Source organism: Neomonachus schauinslandi, chromosome 9 (assembly GCF_002201575.2).
Source record: "Neomonachus schauinslandi chromosome 9, ASM220157v2, whole genome shotgun sequence".
Taxonomy (NCBI): Eukaryota; Metazoa; Chordata; class Mammalia; order Carnivora; family Phocidae; genus Neomonachus; species Neomonachus schauinslandi.
The window spans coordinates 105,625,689-105,648,964 of NC_058411.1; the positions used below are offsets into that span (position 1 = coordinate 105,625,689).

Sequence of the window (23,276 nt, forward strand, 5' to 3'; positions counted from 1 at the left end):
AAATAAGATACCCTTGTAAATTGCCTAGCAATGTACTTAGCACACAATAAGCCTTAAAGAAATGCTACCTGTTATTATCAATATTACCATAAAATTGTATTACAATTAAAGTGCCCGTGACATTGAACAAGTATATACAACTTAATCTCCCTTTGGTGATTCAGAAGGTCCTTTAGCCTCTTGTAGGCTTCCAGAATATTATTCTGTGCATCAATTATCATTCTATAGGATTGTGGCTGTTGAAGATATACAATATTGACCCAATTGTGCCTACCCAGTGATGTACCAGATAATGCCTTTAAAAGAATAAACCTTGGCAGCAGTCTGGTTGCTTATCATTTGAAAATAGAAGATAATTCCAGTTATATTCATTTTCTACATGTTGAATAAAGAGGCATTGACCTGATAAAGTAGAGCTTACTCTGACCACAAGCTTGAGACCCAGTTGCTTCATTTTCTGGTTCCGGTTGGTGTCTTTTCTAATTAGTGTATCAGCACGTCACCACAATCATTGGAAAGCTTTAATCATTTACATATTTTTCCTTATCTCTGAGAATGACTTAGAATGTTTTCTTCCAGTTCAATGGTTATTTTCACGAAGCTGCCAGGAATGGATTTGAGGTACTTCACTGGGGCCTGAGGAAGATGACAGGAGAAGGGAAATTGCCTCTCCGAGTAAATGAAAACCAGGTCCCTCTTCCGAGGACCTATAATAACCAGCCATACAAGCTGTTGGTTTGTGTGTCCTATTGATTTAATATGCTTCTAATCAGTACATAAAGCTATGGGCCTGCAGTGTTAATTTTTCATATGCTTACAAAGTACCCTTTGATTTTCTGTCACACGTTAATTACAGCGTTTTGCCATTAAATAGGAAGCTTTGTGTAAACTAATTACTAGGTAATCATTGTCTACTGCAAGCGTGCTGTTTGTACCTTTTATTTTATTCTAAAAATGCACAGATCTCACAGTCTGGAAACACTCTACCTTCCAGCCATTAGCTCTCACTAATTCATAGCATTATTGTGGTGAGAGTGTAGGAGTTGTAATTGTTGTGGTATCAGAGCTGTTAATTACCGGAGTAAACAGTTGAAATGGTGCCAAGGTCTATTGTACAAGGCAGAGAAAAGGAGGTTTAAATGCTACTCCCACCATCTGGGGACTGGGGGAGAGGCAAATGTTTGAGAACAGCAGTGAGGCGCTATGGCCGCCTCAGCTCCAGGGTTGGCGGCCATATGGATCTGGAATATTTTGAATCAATTGAATTTAACTGCCAGTTTTTCGCAATAACAGCGTGGAAGGAAGGAATAAAGCAAAAGTTGAGAGAAACAAGAATTGGTTAGTGTTTTCACATCCGGGAAGTCCCCCTTGGAGTTCTTTTGGAAATATCTGCTTTGCTGAAAAACACAGAGCAGGCACGGGTATTTGGAAAAGATTCAGAATGAGTTTTACTCTCTGCCTACGACTGCACCATTTGCTTCTGGTCGTCTGTCCTCCGTACCGCCGGGTGAGAGAGGGATGCCCTTGAGAAGACTCGGACTTTCCTATCATTGTACCAGACCCAACAAAAAATCCTCACTTTTGGAATTCACTGATTTATTACCCTGGTATTTTCACCACCATGGTCTGTAGAAAGAACAATAATAAATACATAAGGCTACCATATCTGCCTCAAGTATATCCATCCATCCGTACACGTGGAAATACCAAAGAAGGTACGCCTCTTCACTCTGATTAAGAAAAGTAAATTGCTTGCCCGTTCCTTTTGTATAAAATTAAAATAAAAATCCTCCTGATGGTGTCTCATTTCATTCCACAAATTCACCCCCTCTTCTACCACTTGAATGAAAAATCAGAGTCCAAAGGGCACATGTGTTTTCTTTTGTTTTCAATTTCCAGTTAAAGAGCTTTTTTTAGCACATGCAGTTTTCTCAACCAACGCTATTTCTCCAACTGGTAAGAAAGAGACCTATTACCAGTAATAATAATTATGGCCGTTTCCACTGGCGGTTGATTTTGAAATTGCATGGTTTTTGCTTTGAAAGACGGCATCATCTTTAAAGCACTCATGTATTTACTTGATGTCACTCCTATTTCATACAATTCCCTTTAAACCCATTTTCCCACATTAAAAATATTTTTTAAAAATCTGCCACTTGCAGCTGTAACTACTTTTTAATACCATTCCCAAACCATGAACATATTCTTCTTTTTTTAAACCACCCTGGATTATTTATTTTTAATTGTTCCTTTAGCAGATGTTGGAGTAATTCAGAGCGTAGTGTAAACAACTCCTTTAAAGAGAGAGATCACAGACGTGCACCAGGAACCAAGGGCAGTGTTTGTTGGTTTTTTAGGATGGCAGTGTGGGCCCTAGGTGAGGGGGGGGACAAATTTCCTGCTTTTGTGTGTGTGCAAAGTTCAATTAAGAATTTCAAGAAACGCTTAATCTTGATCTATTGAAACCCCCAGCATGCAGCACAGCAGGGTGAGCCTAGAAAGAACACCACGGCCCCCTATGAGGAGGGGAAAAAGAAACAGCAGTTTAAGTGCTGGAAAGTTGAAAGGGAATGAACCTCTCTAGTGTTTCTGGTCGGGTTGAAGCAGTTGTGCTGAGCTTTGGAATGGAGGCACAACATATGTGCCTCAGTTGGACAAAACGCTTCTCCAGTCAAATCAACTGCTAGGCCTGCATGTTGGTACAACGTGGAGGCCTACATAATGAGGGACAGACTCCTCGAGAAGCATCGAGTGGATAATGCTACATAAGTATGGAATTATATACCGCATTTTCACCATTCTGTTTAATGAGAGCCGCCACCGCAGCGAATCACTTGCCACACAGCCGAAATGGGCCATTAGCTATCAAGGGAAAATTGTCTTTGCCGCTTTCAGCAGATGGAGCAAATATTTTACAAAGCAATTTTACATACCAAAAACATTTGTGTGCCTTGGTAATGTTGGCTGTTTTACATTATGTTACCTTCTACAGCAGCATAATTTTCCATCTCATCGAAGGCAAAGTTGGCATTTTTGATTTTTAAATTCTCAATTAACAATTAAACATGGAGTATTAAAGCAGTCCTTAAACTTTAAGTAGGTGTGGGAAGTAGTTTATGACTTGCTGAAGACATTTTCATTTTTCCTTCATCTTCTCAGCATATTTTTGCACTCTAAAGAGGGACTGTTCCTAATGATCTTAATGGAGAGAAATGAGTGAAAACTTCACTACTGGTTGCAGAATGAGAGTAACAGACGATCAGAACGTTTGCCCAGCACGGATTGTGGGCACACGGTTTGGCCCACCCATTTGTATCTGCTTAAAATGTTTAAACGTTCAAGTAACAGAAAATCCAACTCAAAATGGCTTGACTATCTCAGCTAACTGAAAATCCAAGGATTAGACTGACTTTGGACAAGGCTTAATCCAGTGGCTCAATACCACCTGGGACCTGGTGACTCTCCATCTCTCCTCTCATTGCCCATAATGTCTGCTCCACCCTCTGGCTGGCTGTCCGCAGGGCTGCAAGATGGCTGCCAGTAGCTCCTGGAGCTTATCCTTGATCAAGACAATAGGAAGAAGAAAGAACATTGCAGTTGAGGGTGAGCCACTCTCAATCAACTTGTACAGCTAAGAATGAGGTAGGGGCAGTTCCTGAAAGGGAGTTTGGGACATCGTTACCCTGAACAAGGGGACAAAGTTGCTGGGTGGTCCACAACAGATGTCCACTCTGCCACTTTTTCATTCATTTGACAGCACAGGCTTAGCGTCACATGTGGATGATCTAATCTGACCCAGACTGACTATTTATGCCCGCTGATAGTAGTTACAGAAACAGATCCCATTGCACTATGGCATACTGGTAGCAACTGGATTTGAATCCCAGTTTGCTACTTCATGGCTGAGTGACATGAAATGGCAATGATGATATCTACTCCGACTGGCTTTGAGATCATAAATATAAAAAATCTCTGGCGCAGGCCTGCCACATGGTAAGCTTTCAGTAAGTGAAAGCTATTATTTTACCTAAAAAATGACTACTGTGGTAAATGCATCCTGTGCACAGCAAAGCAACCTTTCTACGTTCGCCCTCAAATTTGGAATCCCTCCCTTCTCTCCATCTTTGTGCCACCAGCCAATTCAAATCCTGAGCACCTTTCATGGTGCCCACACTTTACTCTCTGAAGGAGGCAGCAAGGCTGGTGAAGAAGACTCACCTGGGAGTCAGAGGCAGCCAGAGAGCTGCAGTCTCACTGAGCGAGTGCAGGAGTCCCATCCCCTCTCTGTGACATGAGGCATTTGACTTAGACGATCCATATGGCCCCTTTCAACACTGACAGTCTTGCTTAGCTTTTTAGGTCGCTGTCCTGCCCTTCTGACCTTATGCCACCCTCCATTCCTGCATTTAGGGATATCAGAAATCTTCATAAAGCGGGTCCCTTGGTTTCTCTTTTGAACACCACCAATGTGTGATGTGAGAGATTGGAGGTGATTAGCCAAGAAGTTATTTTCCTTAATCTACCACTGCAGATCTAGCGAAGAAGCTTCTAAAGTAAAGTGAGTTTTGGTGGGATTGATATTTAGAGCATTCTAATTTGTATTCCTTCTTTCTCCTCTCCCATCCTCCCCAACACACACACATGCACACACACAGAATTTACCTGGGAAAGTTAACTCTCTGGAGTTTGAAGTAGCTTTAGTCATTGAGGGCAGTATTAAATTGGATACGCTAGTGGCTTCCCCTGAGAGATCATGAATTTCCTTCAGTCAAATATCTCTCCCTTCAAATTTATACTTTCTTGATAGAAAAAGAGAGTGGGCTGAGAGGCAAGGTCCATGCTTGATAGACAAGACTCTCTAGATTGCCTTCGTCGGGCAGAAGGAGGCCCTGGGCCTTGTGCTCTGCAGGTATCTTGGAACCTCCCAAGGTCATGATTACCGACTATCGTCAGTGCACTCTGGGGGTACATGTGGGCACTGAAGAAAGGGTGGCAAGCCTGTGCAGTGGCAAAGATGGGGCCGAAGTTTCTCCTGGATGGGAGCCGCTCTAGAGCTCTCACTCCACAGAGGCCAGCAGCTAATGTGTGTTGGCAGAGCCAGTGCAATGATGATGGAAGAAAAAGCTGGAATTCTGATTTTTTTTCCAAAAATTAAAGTGGATTTTTCTAACATCCATTTGTCACCCACAAGGTACATACTTTCCTTCCCACACCCCCAGAGTTGTTACCTCTAAATGATCTACTCCGCACGGGTGATGGGACCTCTGAAGCACTGCCTGGGTAGTCTACCACCTTGATGTGACTGACTGAAGTGAAACCTTCTAACTACTCACTTCACAAGCTTGTAGGATGGAGAAGATGCCCGCCCCCCCATTGCTGGCTTATAACAGACATCTTATGTATATGCATAAATACACACACACACACACTTCTATAGAGACACACTTTGGGAGGGCGAAAAGGGGGCAAAGAAAGCAAACTAGCACTTATTCCCACAATCTCCCATTTTTTTCTGTCTTTAGTCATGTGTTAAACATCACCCAGTAACAGAATCTGACAACACAACAAGCCTCTTCATTCTAGGAGCCTCCACCTCCCATTTGTAAAGCAGGGGACAGGATACCGTGCAGGCCTACCTCAGAGTGTTACTGTAGGGACCGAAAGAGCTCATGAGTGTGAGCCTACTCTGACAAAGGGAAGTATTTTACGTATATGATTTTGACCATTCCCATGAACCTAGGGGTTTGTCTGGCGTGGTTGTGCGCATGGGTGTGCTCAGGTGCCTGGGTGTCCTCGAGTTCATTTTGAAGGGAATAAGCCTGAATTGCTACAGATCTTCCCTTACCAGCATCTGCCTGTAAAGGTGTGGTAATTGTGTTTGAACTGTGCAAAATGATACACACTAGAGAACAGAAACTGCCCCTCCAACACTGAGAACTGGCATCTGATGTCAGACGGCCCTTTGTGGCCATTGAGCCCTTGTTGCTCCCAAGAAGAGGGTGCTCTTAGGTTGTCTTGCCACAGCTCTGATGGAGTCCTCTGCACCTGGCTCTGAGCTCTGGCCTCACCCACCCGTGCACAGGCAGCTTCCGAGCCCCCAGCAGAAACTGTGCTGTGGAGTGTTGTTTGTGGGAGTGGCGGAGATAAAACAGAGCTCTCATATGGAATGTCAGTTTGCTGCCTTTTCTTGAATGTGTGAGCTGCAGGTCCTTCTGGGCTTGTACGGTTTGGTTCAGTGTGGTAGGGGTGGGGTGACAATTCTCTTTGCATTGGTACTAAGGCCGTTCTTAGTATACTCCTCCTGTTTCCCATCAGAAGCTTTCAAAATAGAGCTGGAAGTCCGGAATTGTGATGCCACCAGCTTTGCTTTTCTTTTTCAATATTCCTCTGGCTGTGCAGGGTCTTTTCTGGTTCCATACAAATTTTAGGATTATTTGTTCCATTTCTTTGAAAAAAGTGGATGGTATTTTGATGGGGATTGCATTAAATGTGTAGATTGCTCTAGGTAACATTGACATCTTCACAATATTTGTTCTTCCGATCCATGAGCATGGAACGTTTTTCCATTTCTTTGTGTCTTCCTCAATTTCTTTCATGAGTATTTTATAGTTTTCTGAGTACAGATCCTTTGCCTCTTTGGTTAGATTTATTCCTAGGTATCTTATGGTTTTGGGTGCTATTGTAAATGGGACCGTCTCCTTAATTTCTCTTTCTTCTGTCTTGTTGTTGGTGTATAGGAATGCCACTGACTTCTGTGCATTGATTTTATATCCTGCCACTTTACTGAATTCCTGTATGAGTTCTAGCAGTTTTGGGGTGGAGTCTTTGGGGTTTTCCACATAAAGTATCATATCATCTGCAAAGAGTGAGAGTTTGACTTCTTTGCCGATTCGGATGCCTTTTATTTCTTTTTGTTGTCTGACTGCTGAGGCTAGGACCTCTAGTACTGTGTTGAATAGCAGTGGTGATAGTGGACATCCCTGCCTGACCTTAGGGGGAAAGCTCTCAGTTTTTCCCCATTGAGAATGATATTTGTTGTGGGCTTTTCATAGATGGCTTTTATGATATTGAGGTATGTACCCTCTATCCCTATACTCTGAAGAGTTTTGATCAAGAAAGGATGCTGTACTTTGTCAAATGCTTTTTCTACATCTATTGAGAGGATCATATGGTTCTTGTTCTTTCTTTTATTAATGTATCATATTGATTGATTTGTGGATGTTGAACCAACCTTGCAGCCCAGGGATAAATCCCACTTGGTCGTGGTGAATAATCCTTTTAATGTACTGTTGGATCCTAACTATGGAAAGAGCCAATATGTCCATCGACAGATGAATGGATAAGGAAGATGTGGTGTATATATATACAATGGAATATTATGCAGCCATCAAAAGGAATGAAATCTTGCCATTTGCAGCGACATGGATGGAACTGGAAGGTATTATGCTGAGCGAAATAAGTCAATCAGAGAAAGACATGTATCATATGATCTCACTGATATGAGGAATTCTTAATCTCAAGAAACAAACTAAGGGTTGCTGGAGTGGTGAGGGGTGGGAGGGATGGGGTGGCTGGGTGATAGACACTGGGGAGGGTATGTGCTATGGTGAGCGCTGTGAATTGTGTAAGACTGTTGAATCACAGACCTGTACCTCTGAAACAAATAATACATTATATGTTTAAAAAAAAAAAAAAGGAAGATAGCAGGAAGGGAAAAATGAAGGGGGGGAATCGGAGGGGGAGACGAACCATGAGAGACTATGGACCCTGAGAAACAAACCGAGGGTTCTAGAGGGGAGGGGGGTGGGGGGATGAGTTAGCCTGGTGATAGGTATTAAAGAGGGCACGTACTGAATGGAGCACTGGGTGTTATACGCAAACAATGAATCATGGAACACTACATCAAAAAAAATAAAAAATAAAATAAGTTGAAGTCGGGCGCCTGGGTGGCTCAGTTGGTTGAGCGACTGCCTTCGGCTCAAGTCATGATCCTGGAGTCCCGGGATCGAGTCCCACATCGGGCTCCCTGCTCGGCAGGGAGCCTGCTTCTCCCTCTGACCCTCCCCCCTCTCATGTGCTCTCTCTATCTCATTCTCTCTCTCAAGTAAATGAATGGAGTCTTAAAAAAATAATAATGAATAAGTTGAAGTCTAAAGAAAAAGAAGCTTTCTAAATAAATTTATGGAATAGTTAATACCTCCCCCTTATTCCAACCCGTATCTTTTTCTTAGAGAGTTAATCATGGCCCCAAGCTGCCTCCATGTGCCCCAGCATCCCCCAGCGAACATCACCCCACCAGTGCCTTTAGCTGTGTACTTCTCATGATGGGACACGATTCATCCTCCAGATTCCTGCAGCAGACTTTCCTCTAGGAAATTTACCCCCTTGCTGTGGCTCTGTGCACGGCGTAAATGCTGCGGATCGGGCAGGACGGCTGGCTGTGTGAGCAGAGGCAGCGGTGGCCGCTTGGCACAGCGTCCAGATGCCTCACACAAGCCTCAGCCCTACCAGTTAATTATTGGCCCTCTCATAGCGTGTTGCATCTGAGGTGGCACTTCATAAATGTCACCTCATTTATCTTCCCAATGCCCCTCAGAGGCAGGGAATCCCATAAAACCCACCCAGGAAGCATTGGTGGTTCTTAAGTGGTCATCCCCCCAGGTGGTTCTGAGGCATCAAGGAGGGAGGCCTGTTGAGAGGTTTCACATTTTCCCTTATTCTGGAACTTCAGCTGTTTGGGGCTGGGTCCATGATTCATTCCACATTGAGTGTTCCCTGTGCAGAGCACTGGGGCAAATGACCTCAAAAGCCACTCACCATGAGGGAGCCCCCACGGAGCTGGAGAGACAGAGAGAGGATACCTAGTTGGTGACCCAGAAGGCTTCCTGGGGGAGGTGTGACCGGGACTAACGCAGAAGCAGGAGGAGGCAGCCAGGGGAGGAAGTAGAGGAAGGCAGGCTGAGGAAAGACACTCAACCAGGGGAGGTTGGGGCGAGGCTGGGAGCTGGAGAGGAGAGTGGTGAGGCTACATTAGGAATCACAAGCCAAGTCACAGCGGCCCCTCTTCATGCGTTGTCTGGGGAGTCTCAGCTTGATCCTCAAGTTGATGGAGCTCTAGTTTCAAGATTTAGATAGCAAGGTTTCCACCTATTCCTTCACTGACTCCGCTCCATCTCCACCCCCTAAAACACACAGACACCCTTTTCCCCTAGTGCAGCTACTTAAAACGAAGGCCTGACATTCTGCCATTTTTCGTCCCATTGCTTCTATTGTGGTAAATACATATAACATAAAATTGACCGTCTTTAACGTTTTCCAGTGTACAGCCCAGTGGTCGTAAATATGTTCGTAATCCTGGGCAGCTGTTGCCACCATCCATCTCCCTAGCTCTTTCCATCTTGTAAAACTGGATCTCTGTACCCATGCAACACCAACTCCCCATCCCCCCCAACCCCTGTCCCGACAGCCACCACTCTACTGTCTGTCTCTGTGATTTCAATGCTCCGCATACCTGTAATTTATTGATATATGCATGAGTAAATGAATAAATGAATTATTTCTCTTTGGGCTGTCTTGATGTGAATAGCCACACGACAGGTGACGGCGCCGATGTCTTAACAGTTTTCAGAAGCAGGGCAGGAAAGACCCTTTAATCATGGGCGAACAGAAAAGAAGCCTCCACTATTGTGAGGGAGGGCCTGGCCTGCAAGGCTTCCTTCCTTGACACAGGGCTTTCCCTGAGCAGGGTGGGAATCGACAGCCATGCTCGGGCCTCCCAGCTTTGGGGCACCTCATGAACCACAGACAATTCGTCTTCTTCGATAGAGTAGAATGCTTTTAACTGAAACAAATATCAAACGAAAAGAGGGTTTGGAGGACGGTGTTCCAAGAAGGAAAAATGAGGGGTTCCAGGTTGTTGGAACTCTGCGCTGTGTATACTTGCTTATGATTGAGATGCAGGGCTCCGGAGGCCTGAGGCGATATCCAGTAAAAGGCAGAGGAAACGTGTACGTGGTGCAGAATATGGAAGGCTTAAGGTCCCCTGCTTTGCCAGCAATTTCCCTGCTTAAAAGGAAGGCCTGACATTCTGCCATTTTTCGTCCCATTGCTTCTATTGTGGTAAATACATATAACATAAAATTGACCGTCTTTAACGTTTTCCAGTGTACAGCCCAGTGGTCGTAAATATGTTCCACCTCCCAGGGCAAAGGTTCGTGGCCTGAGCCAGCTTCCCCAACCCTTCTGAACAGACCTCCAGCCGATGCACAGCGATTCATCCTGAACGTGCTGGCCAGGCACTCTCTTTCTCATTGGCATTTTTGTTTTGTATGTCAAGCACTTACTAGGCTAACTAATGAGACTCTCCCACCAGGATTTTCTGAATATTTCAGAAATTATTCAGATGATTTGGACCTGCCTAGAGTATATCCTCAGACATCTGTCTTCTATTATAGATTTTCTGGACCCAGAATGAAACAGATATCCCGAGGAGCTGGGGGTGGGGGGCGGTTGGGGGCAGGACAGGCACTTTTTTAATGTCAGGGAAGTTGAAAATAAATGAGTATACAGATTACTTCTAAGATTCCTTTCAACCTCACTCACCAAAGCGGTGGGTTCTTTTCCAATTCTTCCAAATTACTGAGCACTCACACGTAGATCCAGAGGGTCCCCAGCAACCCCAAGGAAGCCCGAGTTTTTCTTGTCAGTGTGCCATATTTTGAATATGAATACTGCCCATCAAATGGTTTTATATCTAGTGCCCTGCCCTACTTCTGCCAGAAATAAAATCTGAAGAGGTGGTTTCTATTTGAAAATTTTTAGAGTCTACTAAGACTATCCAGAAAAAAAAAGGGGCCCTGGCAACCTGAGGCTTTTTATATCAAAAAGTTAGGCATCTTATTCTTTAGGGGATTTCTGGCTGTTTTCATTTTGACAAGGGCTGTGGTTTGGGTTGTCTGATAATGGTAGGGGGGCTTGTCTTCGGTCTAGTCAGATGAGGCTGTGACCTAGTGGGGAATGATAGCCCCCCTCCCCATCTCACTCTTCCAACCTGCTCCCACCTATAATCCCACCTTTACAGCATCATCCTGAAGTTTAAGGCTTTGATCCCATGGCTCTAGGATGTGGAGGCTCCCCAACAAGGGAGAAAGGACACAGCTTAAAAAGATGGAGGTGCCAAAGAAAGACCCTTCCAACTCCATAATTTCCCCCAGAGTTAGCCCGGTTAGTGTCATAGAATAAAAAAATGTTCCAGGCTGAAGGATCTTAGGGACAAGGTAATGAACCCCTACTTACAATAAAGGGAAACTGAGGCCCAGAGTGGAGAGGCCCACTGCCGAAGGACACTCAGCTGGTCAGCAGCCGTGGGTCTGCAGCTGGATTTCCTGATGTCCAGACAGAAGGCTGCCCTTCGGAGACAATAGGCACGACTAGCAGCAATATTTAGGGGACAAATCACATTGAAATATGAAAACTGAAATGCCTGGAAAATTAGAGAAAAATTTCAAAATGGCTTTCTGACTCTGGGTAAACAGTAACCACATTTTTTTTGCCTGTTGGAGGCCTGGTTTTTAATCACTCCACAAGCAGTTTTCATTTCTGTAGTAAAATTGCTTGTGGTTCTATTTAATTTGTTTCTGCAGGAGCCAGCTTTGGTGAAGATCTCCGAGGAGCTAGCGGGCATTTTAGCACAGCACGCACAGCCAGTCAATGAGAAACGGTTCCCGACGTGGAGGAAATTCCTCCAAACATTTCTCAGTCAAGGTAAATAAGACTGTAAAGTTTCTACTGAGGATTGGTCCATACAACCTTGAATTCCAGTTTTGGGTCAACCTCGTGCTGATTTAAATACCTTGCATCTCTTGTGTTGGTTTACATAAGTGCCCCTATAGGCAGACTTTTTTCCCTCTTTTAAACTTTGTCTAAATATTTAACTTGCACTCAGCCTCTTACATAAATAGGAGCTGGCAGGATCCTGGCAGGATCCAGCGGGTGTATTTATCAAGGAACACATCCTAGCTCAGTGTATAGGAGAGCACCGGAAAGGACAGATGCGTGGCTTGTTGGAAAGCATGGGGTGAGCGGTGTGGAGTGGGAGGGAGTAGCGAAGACCAGGTCAATGAACTAGTCAAGCTACGGGTTGGATGGTCAGCCATCTAACAAGCATGATGTAAAGCAAGCATGGCAGACATAGCTCAAGATTCGGCCCCGTGTTTGCACCTCAGACTTCCCCTGACAGGTGGGCTTTGAAATCTGATGACCTGATTATGGAGCTCATCCCTGACCTTGAACAAGGTTCTAAAACTCTCGGAGGCCCAGTTCCCTCCCTTACCCTACCTCATGGGGTTGCTGGGAGGATTCAATGCAATACAGATGTGAACGTTTCTACCACGCAGCCTCAACATGGGTCCTTAATACATGTTCATTTCCCCTTTTCTTTTGTGAGACAGCAGAAATGGTCTCACCTCCAGTTCTGAAGGCAGAATTTCTAAGTAAGGGTCCTCCACTGTCCTTTTCATCTTCCTAATTCACCCTTTACCCTCTAAGGACATGAGGAGGTCTGTGGATGAGGAGCAGAATGAAGGGAGTGATGCTTGTCCCCAGTTGCAGAGGTCCCTGTGGGGCGCATGCCCATGCAAGACTCCTCACTCTTCGGAGGTTACAACCTAAGGCAGATGTTCTTACCTGCTTACCCACATGAAGGACACGAGGAGGCTAGTATAACAGGCCACAGAATATACCTATTCACACTCTATTCACCGCTGTCAGGTGATAATAAAAGTGATAATGTTACGGAAACTAGACTGGATCGCCCGACGGAAGAACCAAGCGGCACTTGGAGATCTTGGAGGATAGGAGGTTTACTTAACACAGGAGGGCTCAAAGGAGAGTGATCTCCAAAGGTCTGAGCCCTGAGCACAAACAAGGGGGGTAATTTATATACCTCTACTTCCGCATACTTGGCACTTCTGGCGTGTGAAGCGGGGCAGGGAGAAGGACCTGGAAGAGCCCCAGGGCAAGGACTGGGACTCTCTCTCGCTGGCTCGGTAGGGCTGTGTCCTAAGAGGACACAGATTTCCCTTATCAATTATATTAGCGCTAATATATGATAACATTGTAACATGATGTCAGATAAGAGCAACAGCAACCACACAGCGCTGATCACAGCACAGGGGAGATAACATGATGAGCACCAGGGAGTGTTTATCATGTGCCAGACACTATTCTAGGCATATGCACACTAATTTATTTGATCCCCCCCCCAAGAATCCTATCAGGTGGGTACCATTATCACCCTTGTTTTACAGAAGGGGAAACAGAGGTACAAAAGATTAAGTAACTCACCCCAAATCACCCTGTGAATACATAGCAGAGCCAATAAGAGGCTACCTCTGTGTTGTTCTGGGAGTCCTGGCAGGATCCAGCGGGTGTATTTATCAAGGAACACATCCTAGCTCAGTGTATAGGAGAGCACCAGAAAGGACAGATGCGTGGCTTGTTGGAAAGCATGGGGTGAGCGGTGTGGAGTGGGAGGGAGTAGCGAAGACCAGGTCAACGAACTAGTCAAGCTACAGGTTGGATGGTCAGCCATCTAACAAGCATGATGTAAAGGGGTTCTTCACTGGTGCAGGGAGAAGGGGAGATGATGCATGATCTCCAGTGTGCTCTCAAATCTAAACTTGTGTGATTCTACAAATTTCCACATGCACCCACTGACAGAAAAGTAAAACTAACAAAGTCAGCCCCATATGCATAAATGGGAGAAAATAAGGTACCTACAACAAAAATGGTCAAGAATAAGGGATTCTTTTTGTTAGGAGAGGGAGACCCTGAAGATCTCCAGGTGCATCCAGGACAGGACTTAGGAGTTTCCAAATCTTCCAAGGTCAGCCTGCAGACCGTCCTCTAATCTCGTTATTGTCGTGGGAGCTTTGGGTAGCTTAGAAAGGGTTTTCCCAGCCACTGTCTCACCTGAGCTGTATAACCACAAGCTTAGTCTGTGCCTCAACCTCCTGCTCATCTCTATGCTTTCTTCCTCTCTTTCAACCATGCTGTAAACACGGTAACTATTTATGGGAAGCACAACAAGCTTTATTAAGCCAATTTTATAGACAGAGAGAGAGGCTCAAAGCTAGGAAGTCACGAGGGCAAAACCACACAACAAATATGTAGTGAATGGGAACACAGTTAGACCCTACAATGCTAACACGTCTTAAAAACCCAGTTCTAGGAAGTCATGTGTTTCCAAACCTCTGCCTGGCTCTGAGCCCCGTGCATACAGCAGGCCCTGCATAAATGCTCACTGAAGCCGGGCCATCCCCCCAGGTTTCCTGACTCTCGTGCCACATCTCTCATCACCTTCCACTCTTGCCTGTTTAATTTCCCTTCTGCTCTCTCAGGTGTGCTTATGGCTATAAAACGTGCTACACATTCAGTTTCTACCTTGTCACAGGACTATCATCGAAGGCAATATACTTTTTAAAAAGAGGAATTAATTGCTTTGAAAGGAAAAAAAGTTAAGAATGAAAAAGCCATGGTCATAATGCTGAGAAGACAGTACAAATAAGCTACTTTGAAGTAAAAAAACAAACAAACATACACACACAAAAAAACAAAGATAAAACAAAACAAAAAAACTCAAGTAATCTTTTAAGTATAAAGGATAATGTGTTTCCACTGAGGCACAATCTTTCAAAATACAGGTGACGGATAAAGCCACAAAGTTAATTCACTCAGAGACGAAACTGGTATTTGTGTTTGTTGTTGTAGATTTTGTTGTTTTGTTGCATTTACCTTGCTAATTTCCCAACAACTCATATTTAGGTGCAGCACACACTAGTAGGCCCCATTTAAAGAAAAGCACATCTCATACTAACTAAATAGATAAATTAGTTTTCCTTCTGAAACTCAGCTTTCCTTAGGGCCGGCTCCAAACAAATTTATAGACACTTAAGGAAACTGCCTTTTGTATAAAGTAACAGATGGCTGCATTTGAGAACTGCTAAAATCTCAGGATCTAACCATATATACTGTTCAAAGCCTGTGGGCAGAGGTCATATCCTAGCAATTTTGTGAAATATGCACCAAGTTTATCTTAATACTCTCAGGCTCCAGAGGCCGCCCTGTCTAGGGAACACTTCGTTGTTTTTACTTTTAAGTTATGCTATCTTATTCTTTATAAATAATACTAAAAATTTTTTCTATAAAAGGTGTGTATACAGTAAGATTTATGTTAGGCCTACAACAAAATATCAGGGCCATGTAAGTTTTGTGGACATCCCTAAGCTAACTCACAAAATTAGCCAGGGCTCATATTGTTGCTGTGGCTGAGCATCAGGTTTGCCTCTGTGATTTCTGTTATTCAGAGCAAAAGGTAAAGTATGATAAATTATAAAGCTCTCATTATCAGCAGGGACCCTTCTTCAAGAATGGCCGCATCTCCTGCACTCTATATTTTTAAAAAATGCTTGACAATTGGCGTTGTGTAGGAGTCCTTTGACATAATAGTCAGTGTTCTCTTATTCTTGATAAAAGTCCTAACCTGCTGAAACTTCGAAAAGCAGGGAAGTTGAACAGAAAGAGCACTTATCGTCAAGGTATAAACGCAGATGATGGGCAGTTCATTCCCCGCTGAGGGATTTGCCTATGGTCCTTAAGTCCATTGTTTATGTTATGAATAGGCACAACCTTGATGAATTTATGGTGTCTTTATGGTGAATGAAAACTGACATTCATTTAGTCCTAGTATATGCCAAGTACTGGAATAAATACTATAGACACAGTATCTCTAAGATTCACAACAATCTGGTGAGGTAGGTTTTATTATGCCCATTTTATAGATGATGAAAAAGGAAGTTCAGAGAACTGCAACTACTTGCCCAAAGTCTCACAAGACATGGCAGATGCAGGATCTGAGCTCACGTCCGTCTGCCAAAGCCTGGGCTTTTTCCTCTTGTGCTGAGTGGACACAATCTCATGAGCACATTTTTACCTACTCCATGCTTTTCCCACCAGGAGGCACGATGGAAGCGTTCCCACCTACAGAAAGCGTCACCAGCCTGACGGTGGACATGCTGATCGAGCCCAATGGAGAAATCAGAGTGCTGTCCACGGGGGACCAGCTTCATGCAGAAGGCCCCTTCATCTCTACTGGTACTACCATGCCTCAGACCTCGGTGGATCCCCAAGTTCTCAGTTCTTTGTGCCTCAAAATTGGAAATGCTTGTAAAATGAGAAATGTGGTTGGTTACTTTTCTATAGACCTGGTGACATTTATTGATCCAACCACCTTGGAACAGCAGGTAAGTTCATGCCATGTGAAATACTAAAATATAGGGCGCCTGGGTGGCTCAGATGGTTAAGCATCTGCCTTCGGCTCGGGTCATGATCCCAGAGTCCTGGGATCAAGTCCCGCGTCGGGCTCCCTGCTCCTTGGGAGCCTGCTTCTCCCTCTGCCTCTCTCTCTCTCTCTCTGTCTCTCATGAATAAATAAATAAAATCTGTATTAAAAAAAAAAAGAAATACTAAAATATATAAAGACTCCATAGTGTCTGCACCTGTACAACAGGGAGTACCAGGCAGTTGCTCAGATGTAGTGCTCCTCGGATGAGCTGCCTCTGTAAATTCAGCATTTATGGGGTCTGTGCCCAGGATCTTCTTGTTCGGGTACTGCTGGAGTTTCAGTGACTGCAACTCCTCCTGCATAGCTCCGTTGATGGGGCCTGTGTCCTGCCCATGTCTTTTCTTTTTTTTCTTTTTTTTATTCTTATGTTAATCCCCATACATTACATCATTAGTTTTAGATGAAGTGTTCCATGATTCATTGTTTGTGCATAACACCCAGTGCTCCATGCAGAACGTGCCCTCTTTAATACCCATCACCAGGCTAACCCATCCCCCCACCCCCCTCCCCTCTAGAACCCTCAGTTTCTTTTTCAGAGTCCATCGTCTCTCATGGTTCGTCTACCCCTCCGATTTCCCCCGCTTCATTCTTCCCCTCCTGCTACCTTCTTCTTCTTCTTCTTCTTCTTCTTCTTCTTCTTCTTCTTCTTCTTTTTTTTTAACATATATTGCATTATTTGTTTCAGAGGTACAGATCTGAGATTCAACAGTCTTGCACAATTCACAGCGCTTACCAGAGCACATACCCTCCCCAGTGTCTATCACCCAGTCACCCCATCCCTCCCACCCCACCCCCCACTCTGTCCTGCCCATGTCTTATCGTGAGGCTATTTTATGCCATCCAGGGATTGAACTTGTCTAAAACTTGAGCTTAAATAGAACATCGGTCACTAGAAAGACGTTAAGAGAGTCCTTGTTTCCGTTCCTTTTCTTATCAGTAGTTCACCAGCAACTTGGGTTGTCCATTTTTTCTTCTTAAAAATGTATTGGGATGGACATATTTCATCAATATAAAAAGGCCGTAGTAATAATGTAATAAACATCACGTGCCCCCAGTCAGCTTAAGAAATAAAGTGGTGCCAATACCACCTCCAGTCCTGCGCACTCCTTGCCAATCCTCGTAATGGGGCCCCTCCTCCTCCGGAGGCAGCCACCGGCTTACAGCTGCAGCTCTGATTCCCTTCCATACCTTTACGCTTTGATAACGCGCGGAGAAACCCATAGATGATAGTTTCATTTTGCATGTCTTAAAACTTTTTATAGATCATAACATACTATATATTTTTATTGTATAACATGCTTTTATTTATTCAATATTTCATCTGTAAGATTCTTCATATGCACCTGTGTGGCTCTGATATAAATGGTCCAGAAAACTTTAGTCTTTTTTGCTTTGCTTCTCACCGCGCCCCCCCCCCCCCCCAAAATCATAATGCTTAGATTCAGTAATGACTTCACAGGACTCAGTTTTTAAAATGTTCAGTTCTACCTCTGTAAGTGCTGGGTGACCAGACCTCTGTCGACAGGGTGAAATGGCCTCTGCCCTCGCTCTCCTGATATCCTCTGGCCGTCCAACATTGCAAATGTACTTTAGTTGTTTCATATTCATTATTCTCAGTTTTATGATTCTCCATTTCAGTCAGATGATGGTTTCAAAGTGAGAGTTTATGTTTTGGGCGGCTTTCAGCTTGCTCAATAATCATTTTCCATTTGCCTTCCTGGGCCCTCGATCAGTTCTGCATTCCTTTCTCAGACCCACACATTGAGAGAGAAAGGACAAACTGAAGGGCATCCAGAAATCTACCTGGGGTAGAGGGAGGACAGAAACAATGCCCTCTGGTGAAAGAGCTGGGTGGCAGGGAAGCAGGGGAGGCTTCATGAGCAAGGAGGATTTAATCTGTGATCCCTGGGGTGGTATGAGGATGGAACTATGGGGACTGTTGACTTGTGGTTTTTATTTATTCAAGTTTGGTATGGGGAAAATTGCATGGCAGGGAGAGGGATCTTCAAACACAGGACTGGTCCTCTCTCTGGGCTTACTACTCTTCTGGGCTTCAGGGATTAAGGTTCCACCCTTACCTTGGCTGGTCCCATGTGCCCTGTCAGCGTTTTCTCACCTAACTCCCCTCTTTTTCTCTCTTCCAACCACAATGGCCTCTCTCAGTCCCCCTTACTCATCATACTATCTCCTGCCACAGGGCCTTTGTATGTGCTGCCCCTCTGCCTAAAATGCTCTTGCCTCTTCTTTTTCACCTAGTTAACACCCCTCCCACCCAACATATTCCAGCTCAAGCCACGCTTTCTTAAGGAAGCCTTCCCTGACCTCCCTGACAAAGCTTAGTCTCCCTGTTTTGAGTTCTTATATCACCAAGTACCTCCCCTTCCCACCACTTTAGCTTACAATTTTAAAGTTACAATTTTAAACTTATTTATATGATTATCTGATTACAGCTACCTCCCTCTGTAGACTGTAAGCCCCCCAAAGAGATGTACCATGTCTCTTTTTGCTCCCCACTCAATTCTCAGCACTATTTCTGCCCTGGCCCAAAGTAGGTATTCAGTAAACATGTGTTGAAGGAAGGAGGGAGGGAAGGAAGGAAAAACAGAGGTATTCTAGCAAGTACTAGATGTGGTGCCAAGACTTTTAGAGAATGAATTCAGGCATCATTTGATGGATGAGATAAATATTAACCCATATATCTGTGATTTTATCATATTATGACCTCTCCTTGTCCCTTCCTGTTAATATTTGAATATATGGTCATCTGTGTTACAATTTTCAATAGAAAACATTAGAGGAAGTGTTCAGTGAGTACACCAAAGGGTGTTTTTACATTGGCAAGGAAAGTAGATTAACTCTGTGTGTGTGTATACGGATGTATATATATATATATAATAAAATATAATAATACAATATAAAAATACATATATAATGATATATAATTATATATAATAAAAGTATAAATAATATAAATAAAAATATATAAGCATATTAAATTTTTATTTATAATAAGTGTAATATATATAATAAAAATTTTTTTTTTGCAAAATCACTGGCATACTCTAGCCATTCTGCAAGTAACATCACTTCAGAAAGCACCTTAATTTCCTTCCTAGTTAGCATGCTTTGTGGTACCAATGGAGATACTGGCATATTATCATCTCATTTTTGCCAGTCCAATAGGGGAAAAAATGTTACCTTGTTTTCCTCAGTATTTCTTTGATTTTTCGTGATGATGCACATCTCCTCATGTTTGTTGCCTCTTTATATATTTTGTCTTAATTGCCTTATCATATCTTTTACCCCACTTAAATTGGACTATAATACAAATGTTGATTTGTGGAACTTTTTGTACATAAGCAACTCTTATCCTTTGGTTGTTATACAAGTTACAGATACGTTCTTCTAGGGGCGCCTGGGTGGCTCAGTCGGTTAAGCCGCTGCCTTCAGCTCAGGTCATGATCCCAGCGTCCTGGGATCGAGCCCCACGTCCGGCTCCCTGCTCGGGGGAGAGCCTGCTTCTCCCTCTCTCTCTGCCTGCCACTCTGCCTACTTGTGTTCTTTCTCTGTCTCTCTGTCAAATAAGTAAATAAAAAATTAAAACAAACAAACAAATACGTTCTTCTAGATTGTCATTTGTGACTTTTCCTTCCTTTTTCCAGCCATGTTTCTCCACCATAAAATCATTATTTTTTCCTTTTTCAGTGATTAGTAATACTTTGTAGAAAGGTGTTCCAGGAGTACACCAATATTTTATTCCTCATCAAATTTCCACCCACGAAACTTAGCAACCATTGCCAGTTTTCTCCTAGGTCTGCCATCACTGTGATAAATGGTAACTCTCTATTTCTATCATGTTTTCTACATTTATTAACTGGCAATCTACTGCAAACAAGAGTTTTTTCCTTCTCCATCTTTCATTTATGTATATATGCATATATGTATTTATACCAGTTTGATGTGTGAGTTTCTACTTTCTTCAGTTGTATTTTGATGTTTTCATCATTTTGATGCTCACAGTGTTCCAGATTTGACTACTGGGAGAACTTCAGGGTGACTCTTGTGTCCTTTGGACATGTCCCCATCATTCTTTGAGCACTGTCTTACTTTCTATCACAAAGAGATATTCCAGGTTCATCTTACATTTTCTCTGCCATGGACCTAGGATCAACCCAAGGGCCTTGGGTTCTTATAGTAGAAGATGGTATTAAGATCTGGGCTTAGTACTGTCATTGCAACTGAAGTGTCACTGCTTCTGGTCACTCTCAGTGGACAGAGCTCAGAAGTATATGTATTATATGTGTACCATACACACCCACACCCACAAATGAATGCATCTATAACTATTCCTGTATCTATCAGTGTATAGATTTTAAAACCATGCATTTCTGCCAGTATCTCTAATGCCAATCCAGCGCTTCAGGATTCTTTCTAGACTTCCCCTTTGCCACACTTAAAAATAAGTACCTTCTCCAACAGTGAGAAACCTGAGTCTCTTGGTCCTCAATATATTTGCTTCTTTGTTCAATCAATTTATTTGTTTGTTCAGTGTACCAACTTCCCCACCAATCCTGCTGTCTTCTTCACCTGCCACATCTGTGCTCCACCCGTACACCTCCTGTACTTGGACACAGAACCCTGTCATTTGTGTTTTATCTGTAATGCTCTTTGTCAGGCTAAAGTTTCAAATAGCTGAATCTAGTTCTTTTTCTAAATTACGGTATTACTTTAACTTACCACTTGCTGTTATCCTCAGTTTTCTCAGCTATGAAATGAGTAGGTTAGCTTGTTTGACTTATTAGAAGACTTCCCATTCAAAAATTATGTATTTCAGTAATATCTTCATGGTACTTACTTTCGTACTCAAAATTAATATAAGAAGAAGAGGAATCTGCTTTTTTTTTTAAATTTTTATTTATTTATTTGACAGAGAGAGATATAGCGAGAGAGGGAACACAAGCAGGGGGAGTGGGAGAGGGAAAAGCAGGCTTCCCGCTGAGCAGGGAGCCTGATGTAGGGCTGGATCCCAGGACCCTGGGATCAGGACCTGAGCCGAAGGCAGACGCTTAACGACTGAGCCACCCAGGCGCCCCAGGAACCTGCTTTTTAGAAATATCCAAGGAACTGACCACAAAGGTCTATGTATGCGTATGTTAATCAGAACATTATTAAGGACAGCAAAAATTTTCAAATAGCCTAAATTCCAATAATAGAGAATGTGTTTAGCAAATTATGATAGAGCAATAAAATCGAATGTCATGAAAACAGTAAAACTCAAGCTTTTGAAGAATATTTAACAGGAAGCTGTTTATAGAATAGTTGAAAGCGGGAGGACCTGGATGGCGCAGTTGGCTGAGCATCCAACTCCTGGTTTCGGCTCAGATCGTGATCTCAGGAGTGAGATCGGGCCTGTTTCAAGCTCCACACTCAGTACGGAGTCACTTGAGATTCTCTCTCCCTCTACCCCTCCTGCTCATGCTCTCTCTCTTTTTCTCAAATAAATAAATCTTAAAAAAATATAAAGGTAAAACGTAGATTACAAAACAATATATGCAACACAATAACCATTTTATAAAGAGAAAAAAAAAAAACACATACATGCAGAGCAAAACGAACCTAAAGAAATACACTAAGAAGTTACAATTATTTCTGGATTGGAGGATTGAGGTGTGGTAGGCAGAGTAATGGCCCCCAAAGATGTCTGTGTCCTAAGCCCTGAAGCCTGTGACTGTTACCATATGTGGTAACGTAACTATGTGATTAACTTAAGGATCTTGAGAGGGGAAGATCAGCCTGGATTATGCAGGTGGCCCATGTAATCACAAAGGTTCTGCTAGCTTTGAAAACAGAGGAAGTGACAGTGAGCCAGGGAATGCAGAGAGCCTCTGGAAGATAGACAAGGCAAGAAAACAGATGCTCCTCTAGGACCTCCAGGAGGAATAAAGCCCTGCTGAACCCTTGATTTTAGCTCAGTGAGACTTTTGACTTTAAGCGACTAAGTTTATGGCAACTTATTACAGCAGCAATAGAAAACTAACACAGAGTGATTTCTTCTATTTTGTTCTTTGGGCTTTCTGCATTTGCATTTTCAAAAGTAAGCATTATTATATTTGTAATCAGAAAAAAATATGTGAATAATGATAATCACAAATTTGTATAGAATGTAATAGCTTACAAAGCACTTTCACAGACATGACCTTACATACACACATGTCCTGCAATAGACGTGGGAGGCAGAAAACTGAGGTGACCGCATCCATCTCACACTCTTGCTCTCTGGTCCCGGCTGAGCCCCCACAACTTACCATAGTAAAAGCAAAGGGGACTGGGAGCCAAAAAAGAGAGAGATTTTGACACTGGTGCGCCAAGGACAGGCCCACAATTGTGAATGAACTCCAGATAAGAGTGTGGAAAATCCTGTTCAGCCTTAAAGAGATGAGAGTGAGGTTCTAAGGTAGTAGAATGGAGGAAAAGTTTTGGAAAAATAGCATTTAAATATTGAGAACATTAGCCAGAACACAGGGTCATTGGGAATAAAAGAAAAAAGGACCAGTAAATAAGTCACAGGGATGTAAAGTACAGAATAGGGAATGCAGTCAATAACATTATAATAACTTTGTATAGTGACAGATGGTAACCAGGCTTATCATGGTGAGCATTTAGTAATGTATATAAAAGTCAAATCACTATCTTGTACACCTGAAACTAATACAGTATCATATGCCAACTATACTTCAGTTTTTCTAAAAAAAAAGGAAAAAGGCCAGTCCCTGGGAAATGGAGGTGGTAAGAACATAGTATAAAACCACTCCTGCCAGTGGATTTATGTCCAAGATTCCAGGACCCTAGGAATGGGGAAATTCTAGGCTTTCCA

At 43.2% G+C, this 23,276-nt stretch overlaps 1 protein-coding gene across 7 annotated transcripts in view; it reads left to right on the top strand.

The window, feature by feature from the left end:
• Positions 1-23,276, top strand: part of IQCH (IQ motif containing H) — a 205,248-nt gene that overhangs the window by 136,712 nt on the left and 45,260 nt on the right. For all 7 annotated transcript variants that reach the window (XM_021693961.2, XM_021693962.2, XM_021693963.2 and 4 more), the window contains 2 exons: positions 11,643-11,763; positions 16,015-16,301. In XM_021693961.2, the coding sequence (XP_021549636.2) occupies positions 11,643-11,763; positions 16,015-16,301 (408 nt within the window). The remainder of the gene's footprint in view (positions 1-11,642; positions 11,764-16,014; positions 16,302-23,276) is intronic.